Below are 24,527 nucleotides of genomic sequence, written 5' to 3' on the forward strand. Positions count from 1 at the left end.
AAACCCCAGAACATGGACCAGACCTGACCTCTGCAAACCCCAGAACATGGACCAGACCTGACCTCTCCAAACCCCAGAACATGGACCAGACCTGACCTCTCCAAACCCCAGAACATGGACCAGACCTGACCTCACTAAAGCCCAGAACATGGACCAGACCTGACCTCACTATACCCCAGAACATGGACCAGACCAGACCTCACTAAAGCCCAGAACATGGACCAGACCTGACCTCTCCAAACCCCAGAACATGGACCAGACCTGACCTCTCCAAACCCCAGAACATGGACCAGACCTGACCTCTCCAAACCCGAGAACATGGACCAGACCTGACCTCACTAAAGCCCAGAACATGGACCGGACCAGAGCTCACTATACCCGAGAACATGGACCAGACCTGACCTCACTAAAGCCCAGAATGTGGACCAGACCTGACCTCTCCAAACCCCAGAACATGGACCAGACCTGACCTCTCCAAACCCCAGAACATGGACCAGACCTGACCTCTGCAAACCCATGAACATGGACCAGACCTGACCACTCTAAACCCCAGAACATGGACCAGATCTGACCTCTCCAAACCCCAGAACATGGACCAGATCTGACCTCTCCAAACCCCAGAACATGGACCAGACCTAACCTCTCCAAACCCAAGAACATGGACCAGACCTGACCTCTGCAAACCCGCAGAACATGGACCAGACCTGACCTCTGCAAACCCCAGAACATGGACCAGACTAGACCTCTCTAAACCCCAGAACATGGACCAGACCTGACCTCTCCAAACCCCCAGAACATGGACCAGATCTGACCTCACTAAAGCCCAGAACATGGACCAGACCAGACCTCACTAAAGCCCAGAACATGGACCAGACCTGACCTCTCCAACCCCAGAACATGGACCAGACCTGACCTCTCCAAACCCCAGAACATGGACCAGACCTGACCTCTCGAAACCCCAGAACATGGACCAGACCTGACCTCACTAAAGCCCAGAACATGGACCAGACCTGACCTCACTATACCCCAGAACATGGACCGGACCTGACCTCTCCAAACCCCCAGAACATGGACCAGTCCTGACCTCACTATACCCCAGAACATGGACCTGACCTGACCTCACTAAAGCCCAGAACATGGACCAGACCTGACCTCTCCAAACCCCAGAACAAGGACCAGACCTGACCTCTCTAAACCCCAGAACATGGACCAGACCTGACCTCACTAAAGCCCAGAACATGGACCAGACCTGACCTCTCCAAACCCCAGAACATGGACCAGACCTGACCTCTCCAAACCCCAGAACATGGACCAGACCTGACCTCACTTAAAGCCCAGAACATGGACTAGACCTGACCTCACTATACCCCCGAACATGGACCGGACCTGACCTCTCCAAACCCCCAGAACATGGACCAGTCCTGACCTCACTATACCCCAGAACATGGACCAGACCTGACCTCACTAAAGCCCAGAACATGGACCAGACCTGACCTCTCCAAACCCCAGAACAAGGACCAGACCTGACCTCTCTAAACCCCAGAACATGGACCAGACCTGACCTCACTAAAGCCCAGAACATGGACCAGACCTGACCTCACTATACCCCAGAACATGGACCGGACCTGACCTCTCCAAACCCCCAGAACATGGACCAGTCCTGACCTCACTAAAGCCCAGAACATGGACCAGACCTGACCTCACTAAACCCCAGAACATGGACCAGACCTGACCCCTCTAAACCCCAGAACATGGACCAGACCTGACCTCTCCAAACCCCAGAACATGGACCAGACCTGACCTCTGTAAACCCCAGAACATTGACCAGACCTGACCTCTCCAAACCCCAGAACATGGACCAGACCTGACCTCTGCAAACCCCAGAACATGGACCAGACCTGACCTCTCCAAACCCCAGAACATGGACCAGACCTGACCTCTCCAAACCCCAGAACATGGACCAGACCTGACCTCTCCAAACCCCAAGAACATGGACCAGACCTGACCTCACTATACCCCAGAACATGGACCAGACCTGACCTCTCCAAACCCCAGAACATGGACGAGACCTGACCTCTCCAAATCCCAGAACATGGACCATACCTGACCTCACTAAAGCCCAGAACATGGACCAGACCTGACCTCTCCAAACCCCAGAACATGGACCAGACCTGACCTCTCTATACCCCAGAACATGGACCAGACCTGACCTCTCCAAACCCCAGAACATGGACCAGACCTGACCTCTCCAAACCCCAGAACATGGACCAGACCTGACCTCTCCAAACCCCAGAACATGGACCAGACCTGACCTCTCCAAACCCCAGAACATGGACCAGACCTGACCTCTGCAAACCCCAGAACATGGACCATACCTGACCTCATTAAAGCCAAGAACATGGACCAGACCTGACCTCTCCAAACCCCGGAACATGGACCAGACCTGACCTCTCCAAACCCCAGAACATGGACCAGACCTGACCTCTCCAAGCCCCAGAACATGGACCAGACCTGACCTCACTAAAGCCCACAACATGGACCAGACCTGACCTCTCTAAACCCCAGAACATGGACCAGACCTGACCTCTCCAAACCCCAGAACATGGACCACACCTGACCTCTCCAAACCCCAGAACATGGACCACACCTGACCTCTCCAAACCCCAGAACATGGACCAGACCTGACCTCTCCAAACCCCAGAACATGGACCAGACCAGACCTCTCCAAACCCTAGAACATGGACCAGACCTGACCTCTGCAAACCCCAGAACATGGACCAGACCTGACCTCACTAAAGCCCAGAACATGGACCAGACCTGACCTCTCCAAACCCCCAGAACATGGACCAGACCTGACCTCTGCAAACCCCAGAACATGGACCAGACCTGACCTCTCCAAACCCCAGAACATGGACCAGACCTGACCTCTGCAAACCCCAGAACATGGACCAGACCCGACCTCTCCAAACCCCAGAACATGGACCAGACATGACCTCTCCAAACCCCAGAACATGGACCAGACCTGACCTCTCCAAACCCCAGAACATGGACCAGACCTGACCTCTCCAAACCCCAGAACATGGACCAGACCTGACCTCACTAAAGCCCAGAACATGGACCGGACCAGAGCTCACTATACCCGAGAACATGGACCAGACCTGACCTCACTAAAGCCCAGAACGTGGACCAGACCTGACCTCTCCAAACCCCAGAACATGGACCAGACCTGACCTCTCCAAACCCCAGAACATGGACCAGACCTGACCTCTGCAAACCCATGAACATGGACCAGACCTGACCTCTCCAAACCCCAGAACATGGACCAGACCTGACCTCTCCAAACCCCAGAACATGGACCAGACCTGACCTCTCCAAACCCCAGAACATGGACCAGACCTGACCTCTCCAAACCCCAGAACATGGAAAGGACCTGACCTCGCTAAAGCCCAGAACATGGACCAGACCTGACCTCACTATACCCCAGAACATGGACCAGACCAGACCTCTCCAAACCCCAGAACATGGACCAGACCTGACCTCTCCAAACCCCAGAACATGGACCAGACCTGACCTCTCCAAACCCCAGAACATGGACCAGACCTGACCTCTCCAAACCCCAGAACATGGACCGGACCTGACCTCGCTAAAGCCCAGAACATGGACCAGACCTGACCTCACTATACCCCAGAACATGGACCAGACCAGACCTCTCCAAACCCCAGAACATGGACCAGACCTGACCTCACTAAAGCCCAGAACATGGACCAGACCTGACCTCTCCAAACCCCAGAACATGGACCAGACCTGACCTCTGCAAACCCCAAAACATGGACCAGACCAGACCTCTCTAAACCCCAGAACATGGACCAGACCTGACCTCTCCAAACCCCCAGAACATGGACCAGACCTGACATCACTAAAGCCCAGAACATGGACCAGACCTGACCTCACTATACCCCAGAACATGAACCGGACCGGACCTCTGCAAACCCCAGAACATGGACCAGACCTGACCTCTCCAAACCCCAGAACATGGACCAGACCTGACCTCTCCAAACCCCAGAACATGGACCAGACCAGACCTCTCCAAACCCCAGAACATGGACCAGACCTGACCTCTCCAAACCCCAGAACATGGACCAGACCAGACCTCTGCAAACCCCAGAACATGGACCAGACCTGACCTCTCCAAACCCCAGAACATGGACCAGACCTGACCTCTGCAAACCCGCAGAACATGGACCAGACCTGACCTCTGCAAACCCCAGAACATGGACCAGACTAGACCTCTCTAAACCCCAGAATATGGACCAGACCTGACCTCTCCAAACCCCCAGAACATGGACCAGACCTGACCTCTCTAAACCCCAGAACATGGACCAGACCTGACCTCTCCAAACCCCAGAACATGGACCACACCTGACCTCTCCAAACCCCAGAACATGGACCAGACCAGACCTCTGCAAACCCCAGAACATGGACCAGACCTGACCTCTCCAAACCCCAGAACATGGACCAGACCTGACCTCTGCAAACCCGCAGAACATGGACCAGACCTGACCTCTGCAAACCCCAGAACATGGACCAGACTAGACCTCTCTAAACCCCAGAATATGGACCAGACCTGACCTCTCCAAACCCCCACAACATGGACCAGACCTGACCTCTCTAAACCCCAGAACATGGACCAGACCTGACCTCTCCAAACCCCAGAACATGGACCACACCTGACCTCTCCAAACCCCAGAACATGGACCAGACCTGACCTCTCCAAACCCCAGAACATGGACCAGACCTGACCTCACTTAAAGCCCAGAACATGGACTAGACCTGACCTCACTATACCCCCGAACATGGACCGGACCTGACCTCTCCAAACCCCCAGAACATGGACCAGTCCTGACCTCACTATACCCCAGAACATGGACCAGACCTGACCTCACTAAAGCCCAGAACATGGACCAGACCTGACCTCTCCAAACCCCAGAACAAGGACCAGACCTGACCTCTCTAAACCCCAGAACATGGACCAGACCTGACCTCACTAAAGCCCAGAACATGGACCAGACCTGACCTCACTATACCCCAGAACATGGACCGGACCTGACCTCTCCAAACCCCCAGAACATGGACCAGTCCTGACCTCACTAAAGCCCAGAACATGGACCAGACCTGACCTCACTAAACCCCAGAACATGGACCAGACCTGACCCCTCTAAACCCCAGAACATGGACCAGACCTGACCTCTCCAAACCCCAGAACATGGACCAGACCTGACCTCTGTAAACCCCAGAACATTGACCAGACCTGACCTCTCCAAACCCCAGAACATGGACCAGACCTGACCTCTGCAAACCCCAGAACATGGACCAGACCTGACCTCTCCAAACCCCAGAACATGGACCAGACCTGACCTCTCCAAACCCCAGAACATGGACCAGACCTGACCTCTCCAAACTCCCAGAACATGGACCAGACCTGACCTCACTATACCCCAGAACATGGACCAGACCTGACCTCTCCAAACCCCAGAACATGGACCAGACCTGACCTCTCCAAATCCCAGAACATGGACCATACCTGACCTCACTAAAGCCCAGAACATGGACCAGACCTGACCTCTCCAAACCCCAGAACATGGACCAGACCTGACCTCTGCAAACCCATGAACATGGACCAGACCTGACCTCTCCAAACCCCAGAACATGGACCAGACCTGACCTCTCCAAACCCCAGAACATGGACCAGACCTGACCTCTCCAAGCCCCAGAACATGGACCAGACCTGACCTCTCCAAACCCCAGAACATGGAAAGGACCTGACCTCGCTAAAGCCCAGAACATGGACCAGACCTGACCTCACTATACCCCAGAACATGGACCAGACCAGACCTCTCCAAACCCCAGAACATGGACCAGACCTGACCTCTCCAAACCCCAGAACATGGACCAGACCTGACCTCTCCAAACCCCAGAACATGGACCAGACCTGACCTCTCCAAACCCCAGAACATGGACCGGACCTGACCTCGCTAAAGCCCAGAACATGGACCAGACCTGACCTCACTATACCCCAGAACATGGACCAGACCAGACCTCTCCAAACCCCAGGACATGGACCAGACCTGACCTCACTAAAGCCCAGAACATGGACCAGACCTGACCTCTCCAAACCCCAGAACATGGACCAGACCTGACCTCTGCAAACCCCAGAACATGGACCAGACCAGACCTCTCTAAACCCCAGAACATGGACCAGACCTGACCTCTCCAAACCCCCAGAACATGGACCAGACCTGACATCACTAAAGCCCAGAACATGGACCAGACCTGACCTCACTATACCCCAGAACATGAACCGGACCGGACCTCTGCAAACCCCAGAACATGGACCAGACCTGACCTCTCCAAACCCCAGAACATGGACCAGACCTGACCTCTCCAAACCCCAGAACATGGACCAGACCAGACCTCTCCAAACCCCAGAACATGGACCAGACCTGACCTCTCCAAACCCCAGAACATGGACCAGACCAGACCTCTGCAAACCCCAGAACATGGACCAGACCTGACCTCTCCAAACCCCAGAACATGGACCAGACCTGACCTCTGCAAACCCGCAGAACATGGACCAGACCTGACCTCTGCAAACCCCAGAACATGGACCAGACTAGACCTCTCTAAACCCCAGAATATGGACCAGACCTGACCTCTCCAAACCCCCAGAACATGGACCAGACCTGACCTCACTAAAGCCCAGAACATGGACCAGACCAGACCTCACGATACCCCAGAACATGGACCAGACCTGACCTCTCCAAACCCCAGAACATGGACCAGACCTGACCTCACTAAAGCCCAGAACATGGACCAGACCTGACCTCTCCAAACCCCAGAACATGGACCAGACCTGACCTCTGCAAACCCCAAAACATGGACCAGACCAGACCTCTCTAAACCCCAGAACATGGACCAGACCTGACCTCTCCAAACCCCCAGAACATGGACCAGACCTGACATCACTAAAGCCCAGAACATGGACCAGACCTGACCTCACTATACCCCAGAACATGAACCGGACCGGACCTCTGCAAACCCCAGAACATGGACCAGACCTGACCTCTCCAAACCCCAGAACATGGACCAGACCTGACCTCTCCAAACCCCAGAACATGGACCAGACCAGACCTCTCCAAACCCCAGAACATGGACCAGACCTGACCTCTCCAAACCCCAGAACATGGACCAGACCAGACCTCTGCAAACCCCAGAACATGGACCAGACCTGACCTCTCCAAACCCCAGAACATGGACCAGACCTGACCTCTGCAAACCCGCAGAACATGGACCAGACCTGACCTCTGCAAACCCCAGAACATGGACCAGACTAGACCTCTCTAAACCCCAGAATATGGACCAGACCTGACCTCTCCAAACCCCCAGAACATGGACCAGACCTGACCTCTCTAAACCCCAGAACATGGACCAGACCTGACCTCTCCAAACCCCAGAACATGGACCACACCTGACCTCTCCAAACCCCAGAACATGGACCAGACCAGACCTCTGCAAACCCCAGAACATGGACCAGACCTGACCTCTCCAAACCCCAGAACATGGACCAGACCTGACCTCTGCAAACCCGCAGAACATGGACCAGACCTGACCTCTGCAAACCCCAGAACATGGACCAGACTAGACCTCTCTAAACCCCAGAATATGGACCAGACCTGACCTCTCCAAACCCCCACAACATGGACCAGACCTGACCTCTCTAAACCCCAGAACATGGACCAGACCTGACCTCTCCAAACCCCAGAACATGGACCACACCTGACCTCTCCAAACCCCAGAACATGGACCAGACCTGACCTCTCCAAACCCCAGAACATGGACCAGACCTGACCTCACTTAAAGCCCAGAACATGGACTAGACCTGACCTCACTATACCCCCGAACATGGACCGGACCTGACCTCTCCAAACCCCCAGAACATGGACCAGTCCTGACCTCACTATACCCCAGAACATGGACCAGACCTGACCTCACTAAAGCCCAGAACATGGACCAGACCTGACCTCTCCAAACCCCAGAACAAGGACCAGACCTGACCTCTCTAAACCCCAGAACATGGACCAGACCTGACCTCACTAAAGCCCAGAACATGGACCAGACCTGACCTCACTATACCCCAGAACATGGACCGGACCTGACCTCTCCAAACCCCCAGAACATGGACCAGTCCTGACCTCACTAAAGCCCAGAACATGGACCAGACCTGACCTCACTAAACCCCAGAACATGGACCAGACCTGACCCCTCTAAACCCCAGAACATGGACCAGACCTGACCTCTCCAAACCCCAGAACATGGACCAGACCTGACCTCTGTAAACCCCAGAACATTGACCAGACCTGACCTCTCCAAACCCCAGAACATGGACCAGACCTGACCTCTGCAAACCCCAGAACATGGACCAGACCTGACCTCTCCAAACCCCAGAACATGGACCAGACCTGACCTCTCCAAACCCCAGAACATGGACCAGACCTGACCTCTCCAAACTCCCAGAACATGGACCAGACCTGACCTCACTATACCCCAGAACATGGACCAGACCTGACCTCTCCAAACCCCAGAACATGGACCAGACCTGACCTCTCCAAATCCCAGAACATGGACCATACCTGACCTCACTAAAGCCCAGAACATGGACCAGACCTGACCTCTCCAAACCCCAGAACATGGACCAGACCTGACCTCTGCAAACCCATGAACATGGACCAGACCTGACCTCTCCAAACCCCAGAACATGGACCAGACCTGACCTCTCCAAACCCCAGAACATGGACCAGACCTGACCTCTCCAAGCCCCAGAACATGGACCAGACCTGACCTCTCCAAACCCCAGAACATGGAAAGGACCTGACCTCGCTAAAGCCCAGAACATGGACCAGACCTGACCTCACTATACCCCAGAACATGGACCAGACCAGACCTCTCCAAACCCCAGAACATGGACCAGACCTGACCTCTCCAAACCCCAGAACATGGACCAGACCTGACCTCTCCAAACCCCAGAACATGGACCAGACCTGACCTCTCCAAACCCCAGAACATGGACCGGACCTGACCTCGCTAAAGCCCAGAACATGGACCAGACCTGACCTCACTATACCCCAGAACATGGACCAGACCAGACCTCTCCAAACCCCAGGACATGGACCAGACCTGACCTCACTAAAGCCCAGAACATGGACCAGACCTGACCTCTCCAAACCCCAGAACATGGACCAGACCTGACCTCTGCAAACCCCAGAACATGGACCAGACCAGACCTCTCTAAACCCCAGAACATGGACCAGACCTGACCTCTCCAAACCCCCAGAACATGGACCAGACCTGACATCACTAAAGCCCAGAACATGGACCAGACCTGACCTCACTATACCCCAGAACATGAACCGGACCGGACCTCTGCAAACCCCAGAACATGGACCAGACCTGACCTCTCCAAACCCCAGAACATGGACCAGACCTGACCTCTCCAAACCCCAGAACATGGACCAGACCAGACCTCTCCAAACCCCAGAACATGGACCAGACCTGACCTCTCCAAACCCCAGAACATGGACCAGACCAGACCTCTGCAAACCCCAGAACATGGACCAGACCTGACCTCTCCAAACCCCAGAACATGGACCAGACCTGACCTCTGCAAACCCGCAGAACATGGACCAGACCTGACCTCTGCAAACCCCAGAACATGGACCAGACTAGACCTCTCTAAACCCCAGAATATGGACCAGACCTGACCTCTCCAAACCCCCAGAACATGGACCAGACCTGACCTCACTAAAGCCCAGAACATGGACCAGACCAGACCTCACGATACCCCAGAAAATGAACCGGACCGGACCTCTGCAAACCCTTGAACATGGACCAGACCTGACCTCTCCAAACCCCAGAACATGGACCAGACCTGACCTCTCCAAACCCCAGAACATGGACCAGACCTGACCTCTCCAAACCCCAGAACATGGACCAGACCTGACCTCTCCAAACCCCAGAACATGGACCAGACCTGACCTCTGCAAACCCCAGAACATGGACCATACCTGACCTCACTAAATCCCAGAACATGGACCAGACCTGACCTCTCCAAACCCCAGACCATGGACCAGACCTGACCTCTCCAAACCCCAGGACATGGACCAGACCTGACATCTCCAAACCCCACAACATGGACCAGACCTGACCTCACTAAAGCCCAGAACATGGACCATACCTGACCTCACTAAAGCCCAGAACATGGACCAGACCTGACCTCTCCAAACCCCAGAACATGGACCAGACCTGACCTCACTAAAGCCCAGAACATGGACCAGACCTGACCTCTCCAAACCCCAGAACATGGACCAGACCTGACCTCTGCAAACCCCAGAACATGGACCAGACCAGACCTCTCTAAACCCCAGAACATGGACCAGACCTGACCTCTCAAAACCCCCAGAACATGGACCAGACCTGACATCACTAAAGCCCAGAACATGGACCAGACCTGACCTCACTATACCCCAGAACATGAACCGGACCGGACCTCTGCAAACCCCAGAACATGGACCAGACCTGACCTCTCCAAACCCCAGAACATGGACCAGACCTGACCTCTCCAAACCCCAGAACATGGACCAGACCAGACCTCTCCAAACCCCAGAACATGGACCAGACCTGACCTCTCCAAACCCCAGAACATGGACCAGACCAGACCTCTGCAAACCCCAGAACATGGACCAGACCTGACCTCTCCAAACCCCAGAACATGGACCAGACCTGACCTCTGCAAACCCGCAGAACATGGACCAGACCTGACCTCTGCAAACCCCAGAACATGGACCAGACTAGACCTCTCTAAACCCCAGAATATGGACCAGACCTGACCTCTCCAAACCCCCAGAACATGGACCAGACCTGACCTCACTAAAGCCCAGAACATGGACCAGACCAGACCTCACGATACCCCAGAAAATGAACCGGACCGGACCTCTGCAAACCCTTGAACATGGACCAGACCTGACCTCTCCAAACCCCAGAACATGGACCAGACCTGACCTCTCCAAACCCCAGAACATGGACCAGACCTGACCTCTCCAAACCCCAGAACATGGACCAGACCTGACCTCTCCAAACCCCAGAACATGGACCAGACCTGACCTCTGCAAACCCCAGAACATGGACCATACCTGACCTCACTAAATCCCAGAACATGGACCAGACCTGACCTCTCCAAACCCCAGACCATGGACCAGACCTGACCTCTCCAAACCCCAGGACATGGACCAGACCTGACATCTCCAAACCCCACAACATGGACCAGACCTGACCTCACTAAAGCCCAGAACATGGACCATACCTGACCTCACTAAAGCCCAGAACATGGACCAGACCTGACCTCTCCAAACCCCAGAACATGGACCAGACCTGACCTCACTATACCCCAGAACATGGACCAGACCAGACCTCTCCAAACCCCAGAACATGGACCAGACCTGACCTCTCCAAACCCCAGAACATGGACCAGATCTGACCTCACTATACCCCAGAACATGGACCAGACCAGACCTCTCCAAACCCCAGAACATGGACCAGACCTGACCTCTCCAAACCCCAGAACATGGACCAGATCTGACCTCTCCAAACCCCAGAACATGGACCAGACCTGACATCTGCAAACCCCAGAACATGGACCAGACCTGACCTCACTAAACCCCAGAACATGGACCAGACCTGACCTCTCCAAACCCCAGAACATGGACCAGACCTGACCTCTGCAAACCCCAGAACATGGACCAGACCTGACCTCTCCAAACCCCAGAACATGGACCAGACCTGACCTCTCCAAACCCCAGAACATGGACCAGACCTGACCTCACTAAAGCCCAGAACATGGACCAGACCTGACCTCTCCAAACCCCAGAACATGGACCAGACCTGACCTCACTAAAGCCCAGAACATGGACCAGACCTGACCTCACTATACCCCAGAACATGGACCAGACCTGACCTCACTAAAGCCCAGAACATGGACCAGACCTGACCTCTCCAAACCCCAGAACATGGACCAGACCTGACCTCTCCAAACCCCAGAACATGGACCAGACCTGACCTCTCCAAACCCGAGAACATGGACCAGACCTGACCTCACTAAAGCCCAGAACATGGACCGGACCAGAGCTCACTATACCCGAGAACATGGACCAGACCTGACCTCACTAAAGCCCAGAATGTGGACCAGACCTGACCTCTCCAAACCCCAGAACATGGACCAGACCTGACCTCTCCAAACCCCAGAACATGGACCAGACCTGACCTCTGCAAACCCATGAACATGGACCAGACCTGACCACTCTAAACCCCAGAACATGGACCAGATCTGACCTCTCCAAACCCCAGAACATGGACCAGATCTGACCTCTCCAAACCCCAGAACATGGACCAGACCTAACCTCTCCAAACCCCAGAACATGGACCAGACCTGACCTCTGCAAACCCGCAGAACATGGACCAGACCTGACCTCTGCAAACCCCAGAACATGGACCAGACTAGACCTCTCTAAACCCCAGAACATGGACCAGACCTGACCTCTCCAAACCCCCAGAACATGGACCAGATCTGACCTCACTAAAGCCCAGAACATGGACCAGACCAGACCTCTCTAAACCCCAGAACATGGACCAGACCTGACCTCTCCAACCCCAGAACATGGACCAGACCTGACCTCTCCAAACCCCAGAACATGGACCAGACCTGACCTCTCGAAACCCCAGAACATGGACCAGACCTGACCTCACTAAAGCCCAGAACATGGACCAGACCTGACCTCACTATACCCCAGAACATGGACCGGACCTGACCTCTCCAAACCCCCAGAACATGGACCAGTCCTGACCTCACTATACCCCAGAACATGGACCAGACCTGACCTCACTAAAGCCCAGAACATGGACCAGACCTGACCTCTCCAAACCCCAGAACAAGGACCAGACCTGACCTCTCTAAACCCCAGAACATGGACCAGACCTGACCTCACTAAAGCCCAGAACATGGACCAGACCTGACCTCTCCAAACCCCAGAACATGGACCAGACCTGACCTCTCCAAACCCCAGAACATGGACCAGACCTGACCTCACTTAAAGCCCAGAACATGGACTAGACCTGACCTCACTATACCCCCGAACATGGACCGGACCTGACCTCTCCAAACCCCCAGAACATGGACCAGTCCTGACCTCACTATACCCCAGAACATGGACCAGACCTGACCTCACTAAAGCCCAGAACATGGACCAGACCTGACCTCTCCAAACCCCAGAACAAGGACCAGACCTGACCTCTCTAAACCCCAGAACATGGACCAGACCTGACTTCACTAAAGCCCAGAACATGGACCAGACCTGACCTCACTATACCCCAGAACATGGACCGGACCTGACCTCTCCAAACCCCCAGAACATGGACCAGTCCTGACCTCACTAAAGCCCAGAACATGGACCAGACCTGACCTCACTAAACCCCAGAACATGGACCAGACCTGACCCCTCTAAACCCCAGAACATGGACCAGACCTGACCTCTGTAAACCCCAGAACATTGACCAGACCTGACCTCTCCAAACCCCAGAACATGGACCAGACCTGACCTCTGCAAACCCCAGAACATGGACCAGACCTGACCTCTCCAAACCCCAGAACATGGACCAGACCTGACCTCTCCAAACCCCAGAACATGGACCAGACCTGACCTCTCCAAACCCCCAGAACATGGACCAGACCTGACCTCACTATACCCCAGAACATGGACCAGACCTGACCTCTCCAAACCCCAGAACATGGACCAGACCTGACCTCTCCAAATCCCAGAACATGGACCATACCTGACCTCACTATACCCCAGAACATGGACCAGACCTGACCTCTCCAAACCCCAGAACATGGACCAGACCTGACCTCTCTATACCCCAGAACATGGACCAGACCTGACCTCTCCAAACCCCAGAACATGGACCAGACCTGACCTCACTAAAGCCCAGAACATGGACCAGACCTGACCTCTCCAAACCCCAGAACATGGACCAGACCTGACCTCACTAAAACCCAGAACATGGACCAGACCTGACCTCTCCAAACCCCAGAACATGGACCAGACCTGACCTCTCCAAACCCCAGAACATGGACCAGACCTGACCTCTGCAAACCCCAGAACATGGACCATACCTGACCTCATTAAAGCCAAGAACATGGACCAGACCTGACCTCTCCAAACCCCGGAACATGGACCAGACCTGACCTCTCCAAACCCCAGAACATGGACCAGACCTGACCTCTCCAAGCCCCAGAACATGGACCAGACCTGACCTCACTAAAGCCCACAACATGGACCAGACCTGACCTCTCTAAACCCCAGAACATGGACCAGACCTGACCTCTCCAAACCCCAGAACATGGACCACACCTGACCTCTCCAAACCCCAGAACATGGACCAGACCTGACCTCTCCAAACCCCAGAACATGGACCAGACCTGACCTCTCCAAACCCCAGAACATGGACCAGACCAGACCTCTCCAAACCCCAGAACATGGACCAGACCTGACCTCTGCAAACCCCAGAACATGGACCAGACCTGACCTCTCCAAACCCCAGAACGTGGACCAGACCTGACCTCTCCAAACCCCAGAACATGGACCAGACCTGACCTCTCCAAACCCCAGAACATGGACCAGACCTGACCTCTCCAAACCCCAGAACATGGACCAGACCTGACCTCTCCAAACCCCAGAACATGGACCAGACCTGACCTCTCCAAACCCCAGAACATGGACCAGACCTGACCTCTCCAAACCCCAGAACATGGACCAGACCTGACCTCTGCAAACCCCAGAACATGGACCAGACCTGACCTCTCCAAACCCCAGAACATGGACCAGACCTGACCTCTCCAAACCCCAGAACATGGACCAGACCTGACCTCACTAAAGCCCAGAACATGGACCAGACCTGACCTCACTAAAGCCCAGAACATGGACCAGACCTGACCTCACTAAAGCCCAGAGCCAAATTTAGGGAACCCTGGAATAGAGTGTGTGTGTCTTTGGGACAAAAATCCATTGCACCCTGCCTTTTGCTTGTTGTGGGACAGGCTCCATCTTCCCACCTCCCTGAACGGGTCTAAGCACCATAGAAAATGAATAAATGAACCAACGGATGAAAAAGCCATTGGTCGGGCTTTTTTAAAGGAAAGATTAGCAAATTAAAAACCACCTGCTTTCACACTGAGACCTTCATCTCCACCGTGAAGCATTAGGCCAGCAGCTAGCCTGTTAGCTGTGCAGCATCTGAACAAAAACCAGTTAGCTAACACATTACTGCATGGCATTGCCATTTATACCTGCTGAGATGATATTATTGTGGAATTATTTTTCACACTTCCTCGCAACATGGAGGCCACAGTGCTGTTTTGTGTTTATTTAACGTCGAGACACGTCAAAGCTTTTCTGTTCCACATTTTTAACCCAGTGGAGCTGCAACACCACTGGTGGGACACCTGGTCATGAATAACACAGTTGGTAGTGAAAAGGCTGTTATCCTGTGTGAGCTGTGCAGTATTTTGAAGAGAGAGTTTGTACATGTTCTGCTTCCACCAGTGTCCTTCATTTCATAAAAACAATAGTCAGGAGTTGGTTCGCTGGGAGGTAAGACTGGATGTTCTGGTTTGCTTGCAGGTGTGTGCGGATTACAGACACAGGACTGGGCTACCTGTCCACCATGTCATCACTAAGAAGCCTTTATCTGCGCTGGTGCTGTCAGGTAACAAAAGCATTACATGTGATGAACAAAACTGTCAGTGTTGCAAAACAGATATTTAAAACAAAACTCTGTCATACTGATGAGACACAGAAATACTTATTATGATTATCATCTCTTACACATACATATTTAAAGCACATCTTCCTCTTTCATAAATATCAGGACAAGAGACCGCTTCCCGGAGACCTGCAGCTGGTTTTTCCATTATTTTAGGAAATTATTAATATATTGCTACAGATAGGGTGATCACTCCTCTCAGAAGATGAGATATTTCTACATACACAAGCTGCGATTTCATAAATTTATCAACAATATTGAGGAGGATCCTGCACTGAACCAGCTCAACGTTGCAGACCCTACAGACCCTAAAGGCACTGTGGATGCTGCAGATGCTGGAAATGCTGCAGACCCTGCAGAAGCTGCAGACCCTGCAGACACTGCAGACGCTGCAGACCCTGCAGACCCTGCAGACGCTGCAGACACTGCAGACCATGCAGACCCTGCAGACCCTGCAGACACTGCAGACCCTGCAGACCGTGCAGACCCTGCAGACACTGCAGACGCTGCAGACACTTCAGATGCTGCAGACCCTGCAGACACTGCAGACGCTGCAGACACTGCAGACACTGCAGACGCTGCAGACACTGCAGACACTGCAGACGCTGCAGACACTGCAGACACTGCAGACACTGCAGACACTGCAGACGCTGCAGACACTGCAGACACTGCAGACGCTGCAGACACTGCAGACACTGCAGACCCTGCAGACGCTGCAGACACTGCAGACCCTGCAGACCCTGCAGACGCTGCAGACACTGCAGACACTGCAGACACTGCAGACGCTGCAGACACTGCAGACACTGCAGACGCTGCAGACACTGCAGACACTGCAGACGCTGCAGACACTTCAGATGCTGCAGACCCTGCAGACACTGCAGACGCTGCAGACACTGCAGACCATGCAGACCCTGCAGACCCTGCAGACGCTGCAGACGCTGCACACTTCAGACGCTGCAGACGCTGCAGACCATGCAGACCATGCAGACCCTGCAGACACTGCAGACGCTGCAGACACTGCAGACCATGCAGACCCTGCAGACCCTGCAGACGCTGCAGACGCTGCAGACACTTCAGACGCTGCAGACGCTGCAGACCATGCAGACCATGCAGACCCAGCAGACGCTGCAGACACTTCAGATGCTGCAGACCCTGCAGACACTGCAGACGCTGCAGACACTGCAGACCATGCAGACGCTGCAGACGCTGCACACTTCAGACGCTGCAGACGCTGCAGACCATGCAGACCATGCAGACCCTGCAGACACTGCAGACGCTGCAGACACTTCAGACGCTGCAGACCCTGCAGACCCTGCAGACACTGCAGACGCTGCAGACACTTCAGACGCTGCAGACGCTGCAGACGCTGCAGACCATGCAGACCCTGCAGACCCTGCAGACGCTGCAGACGCTGCACACTTCAGACGCTGCAGACGCTGCAGACCATGCAGACCATGCAGACCCTGCAGACACTGCAGACGCTGCAGACACTGCAGACCATGCAGACCCTGCAGACCCTGCAGACACTGCAGACCCTGCAGACACTGCAGACGCTGCAGACCCTGCAGACCGTGCAGACCCTGCAGACACTGCAGACGCTGCAGACACTTCAGATGCTGCAGACCCTGCAGACACTGCAGACCCTGCAGACACTGCAGACGCTGCAGACCATACAGACCATGCAGACCCAGCAGACGCTGCAGACACTTCAGACGCTGCAGACCCTGCAGACGCTGCAGACACTGCAGACGCTGCAGACACTGCAGACGCTGCAGACGCTGCAGACACTGCAGACGCTGCAGACCCTGCAGACGCTGCAGACACTTCAGACGCTGCAGACCCAGCAGACGCTGCAGACACTTCAGACGCTGCAGACCCAGCAGACGCTGCAGACACTTCAGACGCTGCAGACGCTGCAGACGCTGCAGACCCTGCAGACGCTGCAGACACTTCAGATGCTGCAGACCCTGCAGACACTGCAGACGCTGCAGACACTTCAGACGCTGCAGACACTTCAGACGCTGCAGACGCTGCAGACGCTGCAGACCCTGCAGACCGTGCAGACCCACTGAACCAGCTCATCGTTGCAGATCCTACAGACCCTAAAGACGCTGTGGACGCTGCAGACCCAGCAGATGCTGCAGATTTGGCTTCTAATGAGGCTTTCCAATCTAACTACACTGTCATCAAGATGATGCTGCATAATGATGCAACATTACATGTCTTATTCATGTAAGCTTCAACCATAAAGGTCGGTTCACACTAATAATTTGTTCTTTCAGGCACTTGGGAGGGGGGGGGGGGGTTCCTATGATTGGTTGATTGGTTTCCTATATTTGAGCTCACCAGGTGTTGCTTGCTGGGTTCGGATGGATGAATTTGCTAAAACATTGTGAAACTGGCTGCTGGAAGCGCTGCGTGCCACGGCGAGTCTGGTCCAGGACCTGCTGTAAGGCATCAGACCTCCTGGCCAGTCATGGGCTCTCCTTGGTCCCTGTTAAATAACAAACCTTCAGCTGTGACATTGCCTTTCCACGCAGGCTTGGCAGTGTTGCATGGGGTGTGGGAATGAATTTTCTTCACCAGCATCATCATTGCAGTCCAGTAAGGCAGCTTAACCGCTGAAAGTTGCTCTGGTGGAGCTCACAACCAGTTTCATTCAATACTCATCAGAAAATAGCATCAACTATCACATGCTTGTGATTCCCATGTATGTGCACAGATAAACATGATGCTCTTCTCCAGCTGGTGGGAGTCAGTAAACCTGTCTGTGTTGCTCAGGTGCAGGACTTCGGACTGCAGCATTTGTTTGGAATGAGAAGTCTTCGTCTGCTGTCGCTTGCAGGTGGGATTCTTTGTTCCTTTTTCTGCTGAGATGAAGCTGCATGCTGAACAAAGCTCCATTAACTAGTACTGCATATGGAAACAGGTTGTGTTGTGTGTTTCAGACATGGTGATCTGTGTGTTATTTCTTCTCCTGGTTGGCCTCCGTGCTGCAACTGTCTGTTGACTTTCTGTTATCGCCCCCCAGGCTGCCCCCTGCTGACCACCACCGGCCTGTCGGGCCTCATCCAGCTGCACGAGCTGGAAGAACTGGAGCTGACCAACTGTCCTGGAGCCACTGCTGAGCTCTTCAAATATTATTCCCAGCATCTGCCCCAATGCATGGTTATCGAATAAGACCACCCAGCCTTCTTTCCGACAGACCACCATATTTCAACCTTCCTCCTCCTGATCCTTCCTCGCTTTTTTCCTAAGTTCTGCCCAGGATCCCGAACTGTTCCTCCTCACCTGTCCCCAGCCCCACCCTACCCGTCTTCCTTCACACCCCCCGGTGAACAGACTAACCGCAGGTGGACAGAGAGGCAGGAAGGCGGATGATGGCGCGTTGCCAGGCCCAGAGGATGAGGACGGAAGGCGGCGTCGGCGCTTCGCTGAAGACCACGCTGGAGTGAAAGAGCTTGATGCGACGTCTTGTCTGACAGCAAGTTTCTTTTCTGCGCTCAACACGAGACGCTTGTGGCTCGCAGGAGAGCTTCTCTGAAGACTAGGATGTGTTTTTTACTGAAGGCACAGAGGAAACAGGAGGAAGAGGACTTTTTTAGCTGTTGGGAACTCACACCTGCGCTCATACACTGTAAACACTCACGCATATACTGTCTGTGGTAAGTGAAGAAACTCTGACTGACTTCCATCTCTGTAATATACCTGCTGTTTCCTTCTCAGAACGTCTGCAAGGTGAGAGGACGATGCCGCACGGCAGGAGGGAAACAACACAACACACAATGCTAAACGGCAGGACGTCTTTCTGTGTGTGAAGTGTGTGTCATGGACTCACAGCTTCCCATCTTTTTGGGAATGCCGCCACCTTTTCCCATGTATGTGTCTTATCTGAAATTTATAAAAACAAAAAAAAGCAAGGAAGAAGAAAGAAAAGACCAAATGCAAAGCAGACAAATGGGAAAACATCTGTTTCCATCGGCTTTCTCTGGGAGTTACACGCTTTACGGGTTCCTCTGGCTTATTTTTTATTCATTTACAGACGTGGAACCAGATGTAGAAGACGGCGTGTGCGACGGGGTTGTCGACACGGTGCGACATCACCCAGTGAAACAGTCTGCAGGGAGCTTGTTCCACATCATGGATAAACGTTACTGGGAGTGGCAGACGTGTTGCTAAGGGCTGTCTGTGGTTTTAGGAAGTTTTGGCGCCATCTTGCTTTCGGAACGTTGCGTTTCTTTGATCGGTGACAGAAACAGTGTTGTCGGTGTGGTTGACCGTAGCCCAGAAGCTGCTCGCCGCATCGTGCGATTTGCAAAGTTCGATTTCTTCAAATGATGACAAAGGTTTGAGTGATTTCAGTTATTAATATCAGAGCAACTCCCACGGTTTCCAGAGCAGGAACACGGATTCAGCGCGTGAGTCTAACAGGCTAGTCGGAGAAAACATTTAGTTTCTGGAAATTTCACATGTTACCCAACTAGAGCTGGATTTGTGCTGGCGTGCCGTCTGCGTGGCATCTGCATAACATCTGCATAACGTCTGCGTAACGTCTGCATAACGTCTGCGTGGCATCTGCATGGCGTCTGCATGGCGTCTGCGTGGTGTCTGCATAACATCTGCATAACATCTGCATAACGTCTGCGTGGTGTCTGCATAACATCTGCATAACGTCTGCGTGGCGTCTGCGTGGTGTCTGCATAACATCTGCATAACATCTGCATAACGTCTGCGTGGCGTCTGCATGGCGTCTGCATAACGTCTGCATGGCGTCTGCATGATATCTGCATCTCGTCTGCGTGACATCTGCGTAATGTCTGCGTGGCGTCTGCATAACGTCTGCGTGGTGTCTGCATAACATCTGCATAACATCTGCATAATGTCTGCATGGCGTCTGCATAACGTCTGCGTGGTGTCTGCATAACATCTGCATAACATCTGCATAATGTCTGCGTGGCGTCTGCATAATGTCTGCGTGGTGTCTGCATAATGTCTGCGTGGCATCTGCATAATGTCTGCGTGGCGTCTGCATAATGTCTGCGTGGTGTCTGCATAACATCTGCATAACGTCTGCATAATGTCTGCGTGGCGTCTGCATAACATCTGCATAATGTCTGCGTGGCGTCTGCATAATGTCTGCGTGGCATCTGCATAATGTCTGCGTGGCGTCTGCATAACATCTGCATAACGTCTGCGTGGTGTCTGCATAACATCTGCATAACATCTGCATAATGTCTGCGTGGCGTCTGCATAATGTCTGCGTGGCATCTGCATAATGTCTGCGTGGCGTCTGCATAATGTCTGCGTGGTGTCTGCATAACATCTGCATAACGTCTGCGTGGTGTCTGCATAACATCTGCATAATGTCTGCGTGGCGTCTGCATAACGTCTGCGTGGCGTCTGCATAATGTCTGCGTGGCGTCTGCATAACGTCTGCGTGGCGTCTGCATGGCGTCTGCGTGGCGTCTGCATAATGTCTGCGTGGCGTCTGCACAATGTCTGCGTGGCGTCTGCATAACGTCTGCGTGGCGTCTGCATGGCGTCTGCATAACGTCTGCATGGCGTCTGCATGATATCTGCATCTCGTCTGCGTGACATCTGCGTAATGTCTGCGTGGCGTCTGCATAACGTCTGCGTGGTGTCTGCATAACATCTGCATAACATCTGCATAATGTCTGCGTGGCGTCTGCATAACGTCTGCGTGGCGTCTGCATAATGTCTGCGTGGCGTCTGCATAATGTCTGCGTGGCGTCTGCATAACGTCTGCGTGGCGTCTGCATGGCGTCTGCATAACGTCTGCATGGCGTCTGCATGATATCTGCATCTCGTCTGCGTGACATCTGCGTAATGTCTGCGTGGCGTCTGCATAATGTCTGCGTGGCGTCTGCATAACGTCTGCGTGGCATCTGCATAACATCTGCATAATGTCTGCGTGGCGTCTGCATAACGTCTGCGTGGCATCTGCATGGCGTCTGCGTAGCGTCTGCGTAACGTCTGCATAACATCTGCATAATGTCTGCGTGGCGTCTGCATAACGTCTGCGTGGCATCTGCATGGCGTCTGCGTAGCGTCTGCGTAACGTCTGCATGGCGTCTGCATAACGTCTGCATGGCGTCTGCATAATGTCTGCGTGGCGTCTGCATAACGTCTGCGTGGCATCTGCATAACATCTGCATAATGTCTGCGTGGCGTCTGCATAACGTCTGCGTGGCATCTGCATGGCGTCTGCGTAGCGTCTGCGTAGCGTCTGCGTAACGTCTGCATAACATCTGCATAATGTCTGCGTGGCGTCTGCATAACGTCTGCGTGGCATCTGCGTAACGTCTGCATGGCGTCTGCGTAGCGTCTGCGTAACGTCTGCATGGCGTCTGCGTAGCGTCTGCGTAACGTCTGCATGGCGTCTGCATGATATCTGCATCTCGTCTGCATGATGTCTGTGTGATGTCTGCATGGTGTCTGCGTAAAATCTGCGTGGTGTCTTCGTGGCGTAAGGCGGGCGCCGCTGGGGAGATGTGATCCCTCTCAGGCGCAGGATCTTGGTCTTGTGTTGCAGTTTCTCTGCTAGTTACACAAATTCAGTGAGAAGATCCAGAAATACAGAAACACAAACTGACCAATCACAAAGCAGTATTTCCACGCCACCGTCTGACGCCGGCGAGTAGAAATCCAGCTGAACCTGCAGCCAGAGCAACCTGCAGACGCTTTTATGCTTTGAGTGACACTTAAAACACTTTGCTCTGGTTTTAAGGCCTGAACTACGACACCTGACTAACACAGAGGACATGTCTGTTACCTGGTTACCTTACCCAGACATGCCGGATCTGCAAAGCTGGTAACCACGCACTAATCCAACCAGTTTCCCATCAAGGTCAGAGCGCGCACCTATAGTGGGCGGAGTTAGCAGCCTCTGACCAATCAGAAAACATGGAGAAACCACGCAGAGCATCTACGTCACCATGGAGGACCCGAAGTTCAGAAATATGAAGAATTAAAACACGTTGGGGCCAAAAGCAACACTGTTACCGTAGCAACAGCCAGGAAGTGATGCTGGGAACATACCTGACTGGTAATGTGTAAAATCAGCAGATATATTAATTTATCAGACAATATAAATGGACAGTACTCTGATTACTTTGTTACAGTCCAGACGTTTCAGACGGAACTTCCTGTTTGTTTTTTGTGATGATTTTAAGTTCAGGTTAAAACCGTCTGGCTCTGCACACCAACGTCGTCAGAAAGGGCGGGGCATTTTCCAAGACTACTGATTGGTCAGGAGGCGGTACTTCTATCCTCATTGATCCGTTTCCCAGAACCTAACCTGCTCCGAAGCAGGTTGTTCAGTATAGGTTACCATGGTGATTTAGTCCGGTGAGAACTGAACCAGAGTTGTAAGGGAAACCTGCGTAAGAGGAGGTCCAGCTTCGTAGTCCAGGCCTCTGGTCAGCGCTCCCATTACTGGTAACAACAGCAAAACAAAGCTCTGCTGGAACAAGCAGGCTGAAAAGTTATGAAACCACATCTGAACTTTGGAAACTAAAGTTCAGCTCTACAACCCCCATCTGCCAGAAACCAGGCCGATGGAGAGAAACATGATGCTTTCCAAACCTCATCAGCTGCTGTTTGATTCCCACAACAAGCAGCTGGAAGCCAGACGTTTGGTCGTGTGTGGAAACTGTCAGCTCCTTGTTGAAACTGGAACTCGGTCCTGGTTTTATGTGCTCAGTGCAGCGTGTGGGGATCGGGGTTGTACAGTCAACACGTGTTTGTGATGACAGTTTAGCCTCAGTGTGATGAGTTTGCCATGAACTCCCTGCAGCTGCTGGTTGTAGCGTTGTTTCCAGCCGCCGAGCTGCCTGCCAGCGGAGGGACGGATCCAGTGTTAGGTTGTGCCAAACGCATCGGCAGCAGCAGAGAAGTGTGTCCGGATGCCCAGCTGACTGCTATGGAGGCGACTGTAGTGCTGTATGGACACGCAGACCATGCATGTTCTACCCGGTCTGCACTTTTCTTTGGCTTCTTTGCTTTCCTTTCGTTTCTTTTGCTCCAGGATGGCTCATTTTCCACATCGCTCAGCATCTCTTCAGTGTATAAAAGTACATTTATTTATTCATGTATTTATTTATTTAAATTTATTTGTGTCTTATTTGCAGACTTTATTTATTGAAGAGACATTTGCCAGTGATTTGGGGTTTTAGATTTGGGCTTGTGTAAACATAAAAGACTGATTGCTATTTTTACTATTATTTCTGTTGTGACATTTCCGGCCCGGAGAGGAACAACCTGCTGAGCACACACACACACACACACACCAGTTAAACATCATCATCACTGACTTCAGCTTTTTAAAAGCTTCATAAAACACGAGCGTGAACGTTCCTCTGTGCAGCCTGTCAGCGTTGTGTTGCTGTCTGGTCTCTGGAGAACACAGCACCTCTCGGGGATGTTATATTTACTCTCATTGTCCTGACTGGCAGCACAACGCAGAGTGTGATACACATGTGACATCCAAGGTCTGTTTACACTGTTAAACCTACGGCTACATGCGACGTGAGAATCACTCTGGAAGCTGCAGCTCATCCCAGACCAGTGGCCAGTGGTCTGAC

General features: G+C 53.2%; 1 protein-coding gene across 1 annotated transcript in view; it reads left to right on the forward strand.

The window, feature by feature from the left end:
• fbxl16 (F-box and leucine-rich repeat protein 16) overlaps nt 1–19,242 on the forward strand; it is a 60,650-nt gene extending 41,408 nt beyond the window's left edge. The window contains exons 4-6 of the mRNA XM_079252528.1: nt 15,783–15,867; nt 18,706–18,769; nt 18,956–19,242. Coding sequence (XP_079108654.1) covers nt 15,783–15,867; nt 18,706–18,769; nt 18,956–19,104 — 298 coding nt within the window. The 3' untranslated portion in view covers nt 19,105–19,242. The remainder of the gene's footprint in view (nt 1–15,782; nt 15,868–18,705; nt 18,770–18,955) is intronic.
• Nucleotides 19,243–24,527: the final 5,285 nt, after the last annotated feature.

The sequence above is a fragment of the Telmatherina bonti genome (assembly GCF_933228915.1).
Source record: "Telmatherina bonti genome assembly, chromosome: 14".
In the NCBI taxonomy this organism is placed as follows: Eukaryota; Metazoa; Chordata; class Actinopteri; order Atheriniformes; family Telmatherinidae; genus Telmatherina; species Telmatherina bonti.